The 18632-nt window shown below is 39.0% G+C and overlaps 2 protein-coding genes across 3 annotated transcripts in view; one reads left to right on the top strand and one right to left on the bottom strand.

Annotated features, from left to right (window-relative positions):
* The window catches only part of dscamb (Down syndrome cell adhesion molecule b), a 230029-nt gene extending 213517 nt beyond the window's left edge, over nucleotides 1–16512 (bottom strand). The window contains exon 1 of the mRNA XM_079824407.1: nucleotides 15761–16512. Coding sequence (XP_079680533.1) covers nucleotides 15761–15803 — 43 coding nt within the window. The 5' untranslated portion in view covers nucleotides 15804–16512. The remainder of the gene's footprint in view (nucleotides 1–15760) is intronic.
* The window catches only part of LOC307131026 (uncharacterized protein), a 29952-nt gene continuing 25683 nt past the window's right edge, over nucleotides 14364–18632 (top strand). Inside the window, exons 1-2 of one of the 2 annotated variants that reach the window (XM_079824409.1) lie at nucleotides 15943–16339; nucleotides 16515–16685. The gene's annotated coding sequence lies outside the window, so the exon portion shown is untranslated. Of the gene's footprint in view, nucleotides 16686–18632 lie in introns of both variants that reach the window. The other variant, XM_079824410.1, reaches the window with a different exon arrangement.

Below are 18632 nucleotides of genomic sequence, written 5' to 3'. Positions count from 1 at the left end.
CTAAGGTGCTATATAGCACCTCTTAAGAACCGCTGAAGAACCACTGAAGCACCAAAATTGGTGCTATATAGCACTAAAAAAGGTTCAACTATGATTATGAGCCAAGAAACATTTTTGGTGCCATATAAAACCTTTTTTTTTTTGAGTGTACAACGTAAGCAATGGCGCACATCCGAGTGAATGAGACCGAGCGAAGTTAGCGAGTGAAGCCAGGGCATAATAAAAAACCAACTGGAACGCAGCACTGGTTTGTTAGTGAAAAGGTCATTTTTAACACTGAACCTAAAGATACAAAATATATTTTATATTTTGTGACAACTTATCGAACAACCAAAACAATGCTGTGTGCTGGGATATAAGCTCTTTGTGTGTACATATGATGGCATTTTGACCAGCTGAGAGCTTGTGAAGAGCTTATCAAATGTGTAAAGGAATCAAAACAGCATCAGGAATCCCTCCGTCACACACACAAATGAACATCTGCTGCGAGGAGACGCGGTTCTGATGCCTGTACCGAACTGGGATGGGCAACATCGCAACTGTGATGAGAAAAACCAGGTATGAGTGAGCATTCTGTCCTTTTTGGAGTCGCATCTTGTGACATCACGTCCTGTTTTTAGTTTGTTTAGATGTCTTTGGTTCGTTTGGAGGCTGACCAAGACCCATCTTTTTAGCTGTCTCGGTCTGCTTGTTTGCTGCGCACCAGGGTTCAGATGGCAGCGTTCACACGTATTCAAATGAACCGCACTAACAGAGCAATCGCACCAAAACTGCCAAGTGTGAACACACCCTTAATCCATTAAGCCACATTAAGCATTTTATTTATAGTGGTATTCTAAGGGAAAATGCTTAACATGCAATTTATATTCTGGGCTGTATATAGTGTGCATGGGCCCACTTTATATTAGGTTAAATGTATTTACATTTAAATTAATAATTTGATACAATGCACTTATTGTGTACATACATGTTTTTACATTTTAAAAATTAATTTCTGTAGTGTATAATTACACTGTTGACACTTCCCTTACACCTAACCCTACTCTTAAACTTACCCATAACACCACACCTGTCCCCAACTCTACCCGTATCCCACCTCAATATCAGTAAAAGGGTTTTGCAATACAATATGAACACAATAAGTACATTGTATTTATTTTTTGACGCAAGTACAGTTAAGGCCACCTAATATAAAGTGGGACCGTGTGCATCATCAGCAAGGTAAATACTGTCTTAGCACATTAGGCCGGCAGATGAGGAAACCCTTGTTTTGCCCCCCGGGTGGGCGTTCCTATACGGGTGTGATGCCACATGAAAACTATGAATATCTCAAATGGCATGTATCATGTCTACAGTCCAGGGAGACGGAACATTGAGCGCTCAACACGCATGCTATGCTCTATGTTTAAAACTGCACAGATAGGAATAGTTTCTGTCTGAGCCGATGTTGAGCTTTGTTCCCGTCCTACTGGTTGTGCCAGGTCTGGTGCGCAGGGACAGGATCGCGGGATATCTGCTTCACAATGACAGGCTCTGTCAGAGGCCTGGGGTAATTAAGGCTGCACTCAGCACACCGCCTGGGGGGCTTGGGGTTTGTGGGGCAGAGGGGGGAGATGGGACGAGACAAGGTGCCGAAGGGAGCGGCTGGGGACGGGCGTCGTGGACGGAGGACAAGGTAGGGGTGAGCAGGACAGGGTTTTTGCCACTGTGAGTATGCACTTCTCTCCTACAACCCCCACAGGCTTTAGCACTTGCAGCACTTGCCAAATGACTGTCTCCCAATTTGCTTTCATGAATATTAAGCAGGACATGACAGACGAGAAAATGCCTGCCGTCTGCTCGCCTGTGATATGTGCAGACAGATCGGCTCTCTGATGTCGGCGAAGGGTAAAGCACGCCGAGTGTGGCCCTGCGGTGCGCCTCTGATTCCCGTTGTCATGTTTTAAACGAGCGAACGTGAGCGGCTCGTTAAGAGCCGACTTGGCAGCAGGCTGAGATCGGAGAACGAAAGCGCTGCTGACTTTAATGTCTGAATTTGCCCAGCTGATGGCACGAACAAGGCTGTTAGTCAGGCAATTTCAATCTAAGCACTTCCATATTCAAAAACTTCGAAATCTATTATGGCAAGTCACTTAGCCAAGTACAGCAAGATAATATTTATCAACCAGAGTGTCAGGTCGGATCTCTGGAGCTGCAGCTAAAGGCTACTGACTGGCATCTCTTAATTCCACAAGTAATGAACAATTATCAAATTCATTTAACCTACACACTACGTTACACACCCAGTGCATTTCTAGCCTTATTAGTGCATTACCAGATGACAAACACAACTGCTTTTTAATTCATTCTAATAAGCGCTGTATATCAAGAAGCTACAACAATTAGCAACTGCCACATTTCATCACTTTAGATTCGAGGTGTTTGGATTTAACAGATTGTTATTTACAGCAATAATGTACAAGAATTAAGTTCAACATAAGGCTATACTATGCAAATAAAAGCTAACAAAAGTATGTTCTAATATTGTTTTGCGTTCCAATTAAAGGGTTAAAGCTTAAAGGGTTAGTTCACCCAAAAATGAAAATGCTGTCATTAATTCCTCCCCCTCATGTCGTGCCAAACCCGTAAGACCTTTGTTCATCTTCACAACACAAGTTAAGATATTTCTGATGAAATTTGAGAGGTCTCTGACCCCTCCATAGGCAGCAATTTAATTGTTTTAACACTTTCAAGGCACAGAAAGGTAGTCAAGACCATGATATAGTCCATGTGACTCCAGTGGATCAACCTTAATGTTATGAAGCGACAATCTCTTCTCTTCAACATTATTCTCCTACGCTGTTCACGTAGTAAATATAGTGCAGTGCTTCCAGGTTCTACGCCAGAACGCCGGCTCATTATTGGCCGACGCTGTTCACGTGAGCATCAAGACACATGCGTGTGATGCTGATGGAGGATCTAGCCAATAATGAGCCAGCGTTCTGTCTATTTTTTCTGGGATAGTCGAATGTTAAGAGAGCATCCCATTTGTTCGTTTTTCAAACTAGTTTGGAAACTAGTAAAGTTTAAAAAAAAAATTTAAACATCCAACTGAAACAATGTATAAATAATGTTTTTGTGATAATGTTTTGAGAGCATTATTAAAGTCCAGATAACGTTGAACAAACGTATTAACGTTACTGGAAGAACGTTTGTTCATAACTTCAAGAGAACCTTGCCAGAACATTGACCAAAGTTTCTAAGAATGTTCCCTGTTAGCTGAGAAGGCGTCTGAATAAACACGAAACACACATGATTATGGTCATTGGCGAATCCAGCCAATCGTGGAACAAAGTCATCCTCAGACCCAGCAAGCAATTTTGCGTTTAAAAGTCGTCTAATAGCCGTCCAAACACAGCCCTGATGTCTAGGCTAAAACAAGGCAACATTTGGGCGGTCAGTGAAAATGTGATAGACGTCTAACCAAAGCCCAAGAATAGTCTAGTCATCTAGATCATGAACATGTCAAAGAAATGAAACCAAACACATTGTAATCATTGTTGACTTTGCTTACATGATGGAATATCATACATCTCGCAAGTTATTTTGGCAAAACTGACCAAATTCAAGGTTATTTTGGCTAGAAGTGGTTTACTCATAGCCGGGCTATATCGGGTCCATAGTTAACCGAGGTGGGGAAATGATGGCTATTGCTGGCTTGCCTTGAGATGCACAGAATAAGCCAGCCGACCTGCTGTCGGCGCCGCTTCGGACAGATTTTCTAACCATCGTGAATTACTTCAAGTCAGACACAGATAAGTCTGCGCAGCACCGCATGTAGTCAAACACACCTTCAGCCCAATTTCATTCACTTACATTTAAGGGGCAGTCGTGGCCTAATGGAGTCGGACTGGTAACCCGAAGGTTGTGGGTTCGATTCTCAATACCAGCAGGAAATGACTGAGGTGCCCTTGAGCAAGGCACCTTACACTAAATCGCTACCCGGGCGCCACAGCAAAATGGCCGCCCACTGTTCCACCCAAGTTAGTGTGTGCACTAACTTGGATGGTTTAAATGCAGAGGACAATTTCTGCTCCAATCTGATTGGCTGGCTTTTTGTCATGTTTGAGGCATTTCAGGATGTCTCAAGTACTGTACAAGTATTTTGGTTCCACAAAATATGATTTGTGTAAAAATATCAGACCTGATATTTGATTGGGTCTCATCTCATAAAGCCCACAATGCAAAGACAGCACAGTCAATCAGGTTTGCATTGTACAACATCAGAAATGTCCTTCCTAAATAAGCATGCTGGACTCCTTATCCAGGCCCTAGTCATTTCTACACTGGACTATTGCAATGCTTTTCTGGTTGATTCTCCCACATGTGCAATCAAACCTCAAGAAAGGACACAGAACGCAGCAGCACGGCTGGTCTTCAACGAGCCCACAAGAGAGCCCACGTCACACCTCTCTTTATTTCTCTTCACTGGTTAACAGTTGCTGCTTGCATCAAGTTCAAAACATTGATGCTTGCGTACAGAACATGCCACAGGCTCTGCACCCTCCTACCTCCACTCCCGCTTACAAATCTACTACAGCCAGTGAGCGGCACCTCATGGTGCCATCACAAAAAGACAAATCACTGTCCTGAACATTCACGTGCTAACAGAAAAATATTTCTGTTCTTTCACTATTTCTTATTTCTCTCCCTGTGAAACTTAGTACTAGTAGTAGTTATAGCCTGCTTAGGATAAATTGCTTTGTTGCGTCAGTCATTTGAATGTCGCTTTGGATAAAAGCACCTGCTAACTTAATACATTTAAATGTAGCTATATATCTGTGAATAAGGTAGCCTGACAAGCCAGACCCACATCAAGATGTTGGGTCTGGGAACACACCATTGGCAGGGCTCAATACGAGGGGCGGGATAAACGGTTGTCTTTCAAATTCCCTCCGCACGCAATAGGATAGCGCTACAACCAACCAGAGCAACGAAGAAGGTGAAGCGGAGCTAGTTGATAGATTAAACTTTTGAAAGGCCGCTGTTCGTTCCTTTGTTTACGAGTAGCACGCGGAACCGCAGCAACTCTGCCGTCATTATGTTAAGCCCGCCCACCGACTCTATACACGATGTGATTGGCCTGACCAGAGTTTGGTTTTTCCAGCTCACAAGCCAACGGAGAGTTGCTAGACAACCCTGGCCGCTAGGGTGCATCTAGATTTCTAGGCTATGAATAAGGCCTAATACTAGTGTGAATTCAGCCTCAAGAGAAGTTCGGCATGAAATAAAATTGACTACCCTGTTGAAAAAAACAGCAAATGCTGGTTAGGTATGTTTTGAAGCATAGCAGCTGGTTTTAGTTGGTCCTAGTTGGTCATGAGCTGGTTTAAGCTGGTCAAGTGCTGGTCCTAAAATGGTCCTAAGAAACTAGCTCCAGCTCTGGACCAGCTTAAACAAGCTGCCATTCTTCAAAACATACCAAACCAGCATATGCTGTTTTTTTCAACAGGGTACAACAACGATTGGCAGCAACACATCAACCAGACATTATTAATTTTCAATGAGAGTTGTCGAATCCAGAGACACAAATGACTGCAGCATTGACAAAGTTTTGATAAAACACAGAGACTACTAATCAGAGAACAGAATGTGATCCACATAATACAGTTGGATACAGCAGCAAAATAGGAACTTCTATAGTTTTGCTATGGAACCTACTAGTTATCCTGAAGTTATCCTACTTATCCTTGCTTAGCTGGTTCAGGTGTGTTTAGTTCGAATTGGAGCTATGCCTGTGAAATAGTTAGTCGGGTACAAAGGGGCTAAAGGTGTACCAGGGTAAAAGGCACCTTTGATTTTATTTTCCTCTAAACCACTAAATTTGCCTCAGCACTTTCCAAAACATCCGCTTTTCAAGATTCACTCTGAAATTTGGTGTTACAATAACAATAAAATATAATTTATTGTTAAGACTGTGAATCTATATTAAATTATTATGGGATCTCCTTCAAAGCTTTCAGAATACTTATTTTTAAAATACATTTATATATTAACATATTTTAATGACAGTATATTTATTGAACAAAAAATAATACTTAAATTTATCAAAATAAACAGAAACTTTGCTTAAGTGATTGTTTTGAACAAGTTTTAACTTAGACATTATTAAAAACATATAATTTTAGCTAAAGTATTTGTATAAATAATGTCTGCCTTTTGCCCTGTATGTATAGTGTATATTTTGTCATTTGGGAAACAAACACAGTCTTAAAATAGTGGCTATTTTTATGCAACTGGCCCAAGACCATATGTTCTTAGTCAAACATCCAAGACAATCTCATGAGAAAACATAATTTTGTTATGTAATGTAGGAAAACATACAATTTGTAATAAAAATAAGCATGCAACCTGCACCCCAAAACCTAACTCTCAGTGGGGTATTAGCACCTCATAAAAAAACTAAATGTATAAATAAGTTTGATAGAAAACGTACAAATGCGATTGTACGCATTCTTACGAATTCGCCAACAATTTGCTACAAGTTACGAATTGTAAGATTGCATTGCACAATCTGGCAACACAACACAGGCCTTAAAGAAACAGTAAAAAAAGAGCAGGATGTAATAATGTTTTAATTTGAAACAAATTCACTGGCCAAACCATTACCTTTAAAAAATATCATGAAAAGTGATAATCACAGCTATATAATCTGTTAATCCCACACTACTTTTATATATACCATGGTATATGTCCATTATGCCATCTGGGGGGCATAGTATTTTCATGGTATCATGAGTAATACCGTGTTCATTTTTTTGGTACTTTTCTGTACCAATGATACAGATTTGAAACCACTGAATGCTTTCTGGTTAATGTTAACTCATTAGCATGACGTTAGCTATATTTCTTATTTCAAGAATCAATAAAATCTGCCTTCTAATCTTGGCGCTTCCTAAATGAGAGTCTGTTATTGGACAGCGGCAGAGGGAATAAAAATTAGGGGGTACAAGAGCTCTTCAGTGGGAAGTCAAAACTCCTCTGTCAACATACAGAGAAGCCTCTATCTACCGGCTCAAAGGAAAGACTATGAGACCGGTGTCCAGAGAGGCCGTCCTGCCTTGACGGTTCATAGTGATGTAGAGCATCTTTACAAACAAGCATCCTGCCTTCATTAGAGCCAGCGAGAGGTTCAACAAGAACCCTCATTGTGGTCAGCGCAACTCCGGATAGTGGCTTTTCCCCCTCCTTGGCACGTAAAACTGTTCTGGGTTCAGTAAAAGACTTCCTCTGTGTTGTCTTTATCATGGTGCAGGTGTCTGTTTCAATAGCATCTGTACACATCCGTCTATTTGAGCTTGCAAAGGCTAATGCCCAGCTCGGTTAGCTGTGTGCGCTAGTCAACTTGCGGCACAACGATACCAAACATCTCAGTCCACATCTCAGTACACCTGGTCATTACTGGGCTCTTATACAAGACAATATTTCATTATCTCTACAACATAAATGCGATATGATGATTGATGACACCGATGCTAATTTACTGACAAAGATTTGGATTCTACACCAGATCCAGTTTAACTCAAATTCAGTTTAGAAAGTGTAAACAGTATGCAGTAATCTTTCACACAGTAGTGTGCTACAATGTTGTCATATGCCTTAATAAAATGCATGTTTTCTGTTGTTGCATTGTGGGATACAGTATCCAGCACAGCATGGTCTGTTGCATGTTTTATATTTTAGCAAATGTAGTATCTCATTATCTGCACAGTACACCACATACAGTAGTAAGAGTAGTATGGTATTCTGAACATAGCCATAGACTTTAATTATTTATACAAAACAAAAGATCATAGTGGAAATATTAACCTTCTTGTAACATTAGCGAGCTGACTTTGGAACTGGTCACCCCACTGATAATAAAATGGTTATTTTAGAGTAAATATATATATATATATATATATATATATATATATATATATATATATATATATATATATATATATATATATATATATATATATATATATATATATCAGAGCCATGGTGTAGCATGAACCGAGACTGCGTCACTGAACTTTTTTCTGTCATTTGAAGTCAACATGAAACGCATGTTATTCCAAGTATAAAACAATGTTTATCTATGTAATCTTTCAGAAAAAAGAAAGAAAGAATCAATCAGCTCCCTAGGTTGTGAATCTGTATATCATGTACACAAATCTGGGCACTGGTAAGGACCCTGACTTGTCACATTCACATTCTGTATTCCTTAACGGCACAATATGTCATTTTCATGCATATTCATGCTAAAAGCCAAAAAACTTTCATTTTGATTTAAGGGGAACTTTTAAGTTACTGTTATCCAATTTTTGGCCTTTAAACACCTTAAAATGCACATGTATAGATCTGTGTAGACCTCGGTATGTATAAAACCCTGCATACGGTCCTGATCGTAATACATACTTTTATAATTAACTTTATGATAAATAAAATGTAACATTTCAGCCGTAAATGTTAGCTAGATTAGGTTCACTACCTGTCCAACGAGGATTTTATGCTGAAATATAATTAAATACCGGTAATGATTAGATTTTTTAAAACATCCATCGCGTGTGTCACACATACTTTTGTTAAGGGGACAAAATGAGCATCGATGCTCTCTGGTTTTCACGGTGCATTGTGGGATTTTTTTGTGAGCAAACATTTCAGTGCCCTTGAAGGATTCTGACAGCCCTTAAAATGGCCGACTCCCCGATCAGTGCCCTGACTACTGAACTAGGGAGCTGATTGAGACCATACACTGTAAAAAAAAATATGAACGTAGAGTCCGTGACGTCACCCATAGGTTTTGCAGCGTAAAGTAGGGACAAGCTGGCCTTTGCCATTGGTTGGTGGAGCTGAGGTGACGCGGTGACTAACAGACAGCAGATAAATGGCTATCCACCTGTCACTCAAAATGGCCACGCCCTTAATTATGCACAACTTTAAAGGGTTAGTTCACCCAAAAATTAAAATTCTGTCATTAATTACTCACCCTCATGTCGTTCGACACCCGTAAGACCTCCGTTCATATTCGGAACACAAATGAAGATATTTTAGTTGAAAGCTGATGGCTGAGAAAGGCTTCAGATAGGCCTCCATTGGCATTCAGTACATTTACACTCACAAGACCCATAAAAGGCACTTAAAACGTCGTTACAAAGTCCATCTCACCACAGTGGCTCTACAATATTTTTACGATGCGACGACAATAGTTTTTGTGCGCAAAAAAAAATCAAAATAACACCTTTATCCAACTTGTTCTTGTGCTTAAGTGTGCTTAATGGGGCTTAAGTGTGCATTTCATGGATTCCCGAACCCCGGCGTTTTAAGTGCCTTTTATGGGTCTTGGGATTATAAATGTACTGAATGCCTATGGAGGCCTGTCTGAAGCCTTTCTCAGCCATCAGCTTTCAACTAAAATATCTTCATTTGTGTTGTGAAGATGAACGGAGGTCTTACGGGTGTCGAACGACATGAGGGTGAGTAATTAATGACAGAATTTTAATTTTTGGGTGAACTAACCCTTTAAGGCTTTATATAATGTAAACGAATAGTTATAAAAAAAATTCACCCCCCTCACAGTTGTCATGAAGGGCAAAATTAGCCGTATAGACCAAAACTACAATTTGTACCAGACTGTAAACATGTTTTTTTCTGCTGTAAAGTTGGATATTTTAACATGGGGCTCAATGAGATTCTGCTCCTTCTGGAGCCTGTCTCTAGTGGCCAGTCGATGAATTGCAGTTTAAGTCACTTCCGTATAGGCTTCAAGAGAAACTGCGGAACACATTATTTTCTTCAGAATTAAGCAACATTTTCCCCAAATTCATATTATCATATTCATAATGCAAAAATTAAAAAAATCTGATTCTCAATACTGAAATGCAAAAGATAATTACATTCTCCTTGTTATACTACAGAAATGAAAATAATCTTGTCTAATAACTATTACATTTTAATAAGGAAAAATATTTGAATTGAAATTGTATTATAATATTATAAATAAAGATAATGCCCCAATGCAATTATTAATATAATAATAATAATAATAATAATAATAATAATAATAATAATAATAATAATAATAATAATAATAATAATAATAATAATAATAATAATAATAATAATAATAGGGTGAATACAGGTAAATTAAGGACACTTTTGCCAAAATGCCCAATTATCCTGAATTAACCTAATTGTCCTACAATAGACATTTTCAACCAAAATATAATTTATTTTTCCTTTTGACAGTTTTATCAAAATGGACACTTTTTTTGTTTTTGTTGTTCTCCCGTTTTAGTATCAAAGAGGTCCATGTCCATCTGTAGGCTAGAGCGCTGTGGTGTTTTCTGAAAGGAAGGACACAGTGCACCCCTCCCCACCCCTCTTCTCTGCAGAGTGTTTCTCTTTCCATTTCAGGTTGTCACGTTTCTTTCTTTCTCTTTTTTTTTTCCTTCATGTGTGCTAGCAAGGTGACAGGCGACCGCTGCTCCACACAACCAGCCAGCCAGCCAGCCAACCGAGCAGACACAAATATATTCAGAGCATTTAGTACCCTGGATTAATCGAATTATAATTTAATCATCTGATCAAACAGCAATTAGCATAATCACTTGTGGGGAACAGCTGATAGAGGAGAGAGAGCAACACATAATAAACCTCAGGCAACTGCCGCTCTAATGAGACATTTAACTGCTAAAACACACATCAAAAAGCAACATCTTCATGCTTTCTGGAGCCGAGACAGCTGTTATGAGCTGAAGGACAGTAATGTGTTTCAAATGCAGCGATTTAATCGCGCTGAAAGGTGCATTCAATGATTTAAAAAATAAATAAAACAATCCATTGTGCAAACCGAGAACAAAATCATTATAAATATGTAATAACAATATGCAAAAATGACAGCATATGATAACAAAATGATCAAATAAAATGATTTTTAATTTAATTTACAATGATTTTACTGCAATCTTGGACCTTCGGCGTAATGTTGATGGCACATTTTCAGTGCAGTGAAGAAGATACTACATGAACAAATTTTATGAATAAAAACATGATGGTATCGCGGCTGGGCTAAACGCATGTCCACATCACGCTGTACATACAATGCATAGCAGACATCTGGCAAAAGTGACAGTGCTCTGAAAGGGGGCAGCTAAAAATACCAACCACCAACTTGGTCTTACATCTTACAGTCTATGCCATGTTTAAAAATATATCACAATGTTGAGAAAGCAAGCTCTGGTCATTTGTCACCCTGTCACTTTCTCCCACCTAGGTCAGAGATGCCTCAGCCTACATTCCTCTCTCTGGCTCTCTCTTTAAAAATAACAAGACAGCGGTGGAGGGAAAGCACATGAATACAGAGATGCGTACTAGAGATAAAAGTCATATGATGGTATTTTACCGAAGGCATCGGTGACAGACAGATCCATTTGGTTGATGGATATTAGGTTGATGTCATTTCCACATATTGGAAGGATAAAACACTGCATAAAACGAAACAAAAATAAGGAGGTTTTTCTTTTATTTTTACAAAGTCCCCGTCCATTACTCTTTCAAAAAATAATAATTTAAAATACAATCGAATGTAATACAACCCTAATATGTGATGCTGGACCACAAAACCAGTCATAAGTCGCACGGGTATATTTATGGTAACAGCCAACAATACATTGTATGGGTCAAAATTATAGATTTTTCTTTTATGCCAAAAATCATCAGGATATTAAGTAAAGATCATGTTCCATGAAGATATTTTACTACTAATAATAATACATTTTTTATATATTTACAGTATCACTAATAATTTATTAGCAATGTGCATTGCTAAGGACTTCATTTGGACAAATTTAAAGGCGATTTTCTCAATATTTCGATTTTTTTGCACCCTCAGATTCCAGATATTGTATAATTGTCCTATCCTAACAAACCATACATCAATGGAAAGCTTATTATTCAGCTTTCAGATGATGTATAAATCTCAATAAAAAAAAAAAAAAATGGACACTTATGACCAGGCCATATATATATATACACATTTTAGAGTCTCCGAAATAAGCAAGCGTTTTGAGAGTGTAGTTTCTATAAAATGTAACAAAATAGGTGTTGATCATAATAGAAAAAGGATAATTATTGAACATTACAAGTTATGTTTTCACGGTCAAAGCAAGTGACACGTTTCCTTGAGCTTCCTTTGCTTTCTCTGACTGTGACTATATAAAGGTTGAGAATTGTTTTGCAGCTACATTTAAATAATATTTTTTTGAAGATGGAAGATGGTTCCCTTAAATGTGCATGCATATGAAACAAAATATAGTTTTGCATGCAAATCCAAAGCTACAAATAATACTAATAAATTAATTAACAGCAAATTAAATAACAATTCATAACAAGACATCATAATGTGACAGGACAACTGTTTCTCCGTGTTGCCCTCAAAATGACCTCTAAACATGTTTGTCCTCTAACACGACTACGTCTTTCTCAGTCAACAGTCTTTCCATCAGCAATAAGGCTGATTTTATTAGAAATATGCTTTTGCGTTTTGCGGTTGAATTGTACTGATATCAACAACACCTTAAGTGATAAAGATACAGGCCTTGAGGAAGTACATAAAACTGTGTAATCTAATATTATCCAAAGACATCAGTGGCTAACATTAAAATCAGTGGGCGGTTTGACTCATTCAAAGTCTCATCTTGATGAATTATACCACATGTGTCAAAGAAACAGAAATATCTAAATTGCTAAATAACTGAACAAAATGAGCAACAAAAAACAATAGTAATGATACGGTGAATTGTGACAGCTGAATATGTACTTGAGGATTGGGGGGAGGTGGACAAGGGCGCTAACTCCGAATTTTTAAATAGGTAATAGAGGATTGCAGGGCACAGGTCTTACAGGACTATCTCACAAACTTGAACAGATGGGCCTCTAATCAGCAAACTGCCTTAATTGCCCCCAATAGATTAACAGTTCCACACAGCCAAATTTAGTCAAATCACTCCTCGCATGTCTCCTTAGACTCTTGAAGAAATCCCAGTTAAACCTGAAATGAAGTCATTATTCTGGATCATATCATTCTGATTGCTTGGTCTAATTCAGTTACTGCGAGGACTGCATAATCCCCAATAACAACAGCATGTTTTTACACAGGATTTAGGCGGCTGAGATTATAATCCGCCGTGCCTGCATGCGACCGCATGTGTTTTTTGTGGACAACAAGTGACGGATTATAATTTTCCAGCAACAGATCTGAGGCAGTTACATTGCTCATCCCCTGCACCTTATTGTATTTGCTTTAAATCGAGGTGCTAAAGATTCCCTTTTCCTGCTGAAACTCTGTTATTAGATGTCTATGGACTATTTCAACATGGCTGTCGTGCACATGCAACAGTTGAAGGGTTTCGTTTGACTTATTACAGAAAGACGCATATGCTGCATATCTGGATTTTAAAAAAAAATACATTTAGCTCTTAACAAGAAATGTAAAATGTTACATTTTTCAATCTAATTTTGATTAGGCGTTCCTAAATGCGAACAATAAGATACCTATTCAATCGATGCCCTTTTATTGTACGTCAGGGGTCATTCACACACACACACACACACACAACGGCCTTATTTGATACGTGACTATGGCTCTAATAATAGAGGTTTCCATAGTGACAGGCCAAGCAGCATGTGATAAACCTTCTAGACTAGAGGCTGGAATGTTCTGGAATACAGTTGCTTTCTGAGATGAGAAAGTGGCCACTTACTGTATAATGGGAAGGTCGATTATTCTCCGATTACAGAAAAAATCGTATTTGTCTAGTTGTATTCATAACTTTTCCCCAATTAACAAATTAGCATATTAAGATGTCAACAGCTAACTTAAGAGGATGAATAGGATTTTTAAAAACTGCTGCGCATGCGTCAGATACAAAACAAAATAGCCAAAGCACATGCAGAAAGAGCTGGAAAGCCACAGTGAGCATTGGGCGATGGTGACTGATGAGTTCTTACTGCTCTTTTATGAGTTTCAGCTGAGGCAGGGTGGCGCAATTTCAATTCAAAGTTATTACAAAATACATCTCAATATTTTTTTTTTATCTCATATTCGCCCCAAGTGAGAAATGCCTCGGGGAGCTCTGTGTTTCGAGCAAGAGCAAGGGTGTATTTATCTCCCTCCTCTGAAGAAGGGGATTATTTCTGTTGTTTTCTAAGGGTGAGCTTTCGTAACATCCTCACCGCCTCAAAATGACTGCCATTCAAAGCTTCACATTGAGGACTCATCGTTCGCCAATAGCCATTTTACATCAAATCTTTTTTTTTTTCTTCCTTCTTTTGCCTCGTGCGGTAACCTTCCCTCGACAATGTCTGTCCGTCTGCAATTTTTCGAGGAGACAAGTCTATTTTCCCGTCTCGCTTCATTCTGTTTTTTCCCTCCATGGCTCCCTCCTTACGTACACACCCTTCCATGTTTGCACCTACTGACCATCTCTCCAGTTCTGCTGCCGAATCACACCTTTTTTTACACTGCTGCGAAGATGCAGTATTAAAAACAGGTAAGAAAGAAAGGAAAATCATGATTAAGGCGCAATCGGCCTTATAAAATATAAAAATGGCAGTAAATTTCTCGCAGCACACACACACATCCACGCAGGCGCAGTCCCTTAAGTACACACACACACACACACATTTATTAAGGCGTTGTGTAGTATTTTTCAGCTACTGCCCTGCATTTGTCTTATGGACTATTTTTGTTTTTACATCACTGAATAATTGTTGTTTTACAAACTCTCATTATACATATGCGAGTCAAATAGTATGGCCATCGAGCTAAACACATCATTTGTTTTTAAAGACTCTAACACATTTTGCAAAAACAGATACATAATTTGTGTTTTAAGTGTGCTAATGTGATAAAGATTAAATGATGTAAAGGAAATTACTTTTTTTTTCTCACTGCTATCCACTCACTGTGAGGCTCAAGTGCACAACAGGGGTATATTACAAAAATATAGCTGGATGAAATAACTTCATTTGACGTGCCCAGATGAAATATGTAAATATTCACGGGGTTAATTGTCTGCCGTCAAATGATTGCGCTCATACAATAAACCAATTAAATGCTATGCCTCGATTTATTTAAAATCATCTTAAATAAACAAAGCCTTTATAAATGAAACAATATATTGCTGCCGTTAATTAAATTAAATTGGACTTAGTTAACAGTTAGACGAATGGGGAAGGGCGCAGCACGCATAAGCAATTTAAAATACGTCTGTCTTTATATATAAAAACGGGGGGGAAAGAGCTTTAAAATAGGATATGAAACACTGAATATCGAAAGCACATGGATGAGTAGTTTCTACAACACTCAGTGTGATAAACAAGAGGTCACATTCATTAACATCTCCCCATGCGTAAAACAACCGACAAGAAACCTGTGCAATACCTGCCGATGGCCCCTGTGTGTGCACAGGAATCATTATATGAGGCTTTTGCGGTACGCAGTGCTTATATAGTGCTGGCATCATCAAGGCCATAATGTGACTAACGTAAGGTGTTTTTAAATAAATGATTAGAGGAAGGAAACTCTCCCAGCCTATAGGTGACCACCCATGACACCATTAACAATCTTGAAACGAATTTGCATACAGTAGGCTACACCTTTTTCCAGAATGTCCTGATGAGAGTAAATTAAGTTTGAAATTACGGAGAGAGAGAAAAAAAAAAGAGGACTAACCATTCAGGATGCTCTGGAGAAAGAGAAATGCCAATATCCACATGCCCCGCTGCGTTCAATCCCCAAGCTAGATTTTCCTCTTTTCACTCCGCACACTTTGTCCACAGCTTTTTCCTGATCCCCCACTCAGAATGCCAACAGTAAGGTTAAAACAAAAGCCAGTCCAGATTTCCTGTGCCAATGACTTGAGAGGATCTCCACCGTGCGTATTATGTGTGCGCTTTTGCGCCCGGTCGTTGCGCATGAAGGATGTGCGGATGTTCTAGTATGATTGTCTTGGTTAAAGCTCGGATGCTCTCCGGATGCTGCTGTGCTTCAGGGGGGGGGATGCTGGATGCAGGTGCGATGCTGATTCAGGAGCGCCTTTCAACGGAGCAGGTGGTGATGCGGAGGAGAAAGAAAACTTTCAAAGCAAAAGCAACGGTGCCGTTCAAGCGTGTCATTTAAACCAAGGGGAACCAAGTATTTTTGAAAAAAGGGAAGAAAAAAGAACTAAACAGGGGAGAATAAATCATAGATGTTTAATCAGAAATGGGAATGGAAAGAAAGTCCGGAAAAGCTGAAGCGGCAGGAACAAAGGTGAGATCCCAGAGTCAGACCATCTTCTTGAGCACCTCTCGCCGTCCAGCAGGCTGCAAGCGGGCGCATCTTCCTCCTGCGTGGCGCTTTAATCGCATTGGTTCGTGTGCTGCTAACCCTCTCTGCCTCAGAGCATTAGAGAATAACCCTCTCTCTCTCTCCCCTGCCTCCACAGCCTGGCTCACTGCTCACTGCCTTAAAGGAGCCGAGACACTCCTCTGAAGGCTGAAGGATGAGGAGGACACACCTATTTCAGGTGCGCACTTAGTATGAACGCTGGAAAAAGTCGTCTTAGCGCGCGAATCTGTATTATCAGCGGGCAAAGACCTTCTCTGTGCATTTATAGGTTTGTTCAAATTCTCAACTTCTCAATCAAATCCTATTTTTGTCGTGTTATCGTCAATGTGTAGCCTACCTATACAATTTGAGAACATCTAAGCTAGAGCATTCTTAAAAGTTCACAGAATATTGTTTTTAGCACATTTAAAATCTCTTCTGGAAAATATTGATAACTTACCTTATTACTCAGGGCCGTTAGCATGATCTGTCCATTAAAATTTAAATGAACCAGCTGCTAATGCTGCAGGCTAGTATTAGCAGATAGCCTACCAAAGCTTGATTCACCTATGTTGGTTGCAAGACGTCTTTAGTCGTTGCGCCATATCTCCCACTGCACTATTATAGTCAGTATTCGTTTCTGCTTTGTGTCAATGACGTTGTTTTTCTGTCTTTTGCTGATTACAGTTTTTATTCTTAACAATTCATTTAGTTGAACTGTTGTGCTTGACAAAGCCTATAGAAGTGTAAACATAGATACAAAATAAATGCAAAAAAATGTATAATTGAAAATGCAAGATAAATTCAGAATTTTAGGGAAAAAATTAAGTATTTAAAAAAAATTGAAAGTAGGCTTGTGAATCTCTACATGTACATTTTTCCTAGCAGGCTGATAAAAGTCCGCACCATTGGCTGGACAACAATTTAAGTACACCTGTGGTCCAACACCTCACATCTGCATTATTATTAGCAAAAAATCTCCAAGACTGAGTCGAGGAGGTTTTGTGAGATACCAGATCTTTAAGCTCAACTGTCTGGAAAATGTTCTTCTGATATATATGAAACCTATTTTGTTGTTTTTGACTTAAGCTGTTGCAACAATGACTATTTGAATGATCTGAATGCATGGTCTGAAGCACATGGCGCAGCCGCAGGTGCACTTTTGCTAGTTTAATGACGGAAAAAACAATCGGCGCCTGACTCTCAATCAGTCTCATCTCCCATTCCCTTTAAAAGCCAGTTGTGCTCGCACCATGGTGAATTCGCTATTTACATGACTGAACGCTTCTCCAGAGAGGAATCCTTTTATTTTTAATATTTAAAAATGTTTGTGTGCTGCTGCGCGTCACTGTCAAGTCAAGTCAACTTTATTTATATAGCGCTTTTAACAATGCAGATTGTTTCAACGCAGCTTCACAGTGTTAAACAGGAAAATAATGCAACAGAATTTGATTCGGCCACACAGCCGCTCCAGAGAAAACGGTGATGTCATCAGCTCATTTCAATTATCATATAGTGACAATGTGGGCAGATCAGTAATGTAGTTGATGTATTTAATTTAGTTTAGTAATTACATTTATGTGGATATTTAGATGGAAATTTAGTGTGTCAGTGTGTGTGTAATAAGCTGAGTGTACGAGCATTGTGCACTCGCCTAGAGGTGCATTTTACTAACAAGCCCTTTAAATAACACCAAAAATACTGCGCAATTGTTTACAGCTCCTCAAAATAGCAACGCGTCAACAATGCGCCTGAACACACCTGGTTTTCAGACCAGCACGCCCATGGGTGAACAGATGGGCATGAGTGTATTTGCTATTTAAACAACCTGGGCCGGGTTTCCCAATAACGATGTATCTTAGCTCTAAAGAGCGTGTTCTACGAGCAAAGTTACGATCACTCGCAGCAATTCCACGTGCGTTTCCCAAAAATTGACTTAACATGAACGCGCGAGAACGCGCTCTAAGTGCTACTTAAAGAGTGGCTGTCCATTTGCGAAGTTCTGAAATATAACCTTATATGGAATCGTTTCCTCTGAACGTTTCACCTAATAATTGTCATCTGATGTGGATTAGCAATCAAAACACGTCTATATAAAGCAACTACAGGCTGAGGCACTGACAAAAGGCTGAACAAAAAAACAAAACAAGAAAAGATACCTTTCAAAAAGAAGAAATAAATATCCTCATTTAATTCAGATGTGTATTTATAATTTTTTTGTTTGTTACCTGCCCTC

This window comes from Gobio gobio (assembly GCF_949357685.1).
Source record: "Gobio gobio genome assembly, chromosome: 8".
Classification (NCBI taxonomy): domain Eukaryota; kingdom Metazoa; phylum Chordata; class Actinopteri; order Cypriniformes; family Gobionidae; genus Gobio; species Gobio gobio.
Note: the sequence above shows the minus strand (reverse complement) of the source record. Positions and strands in the feature narration are given on the sequence as shown.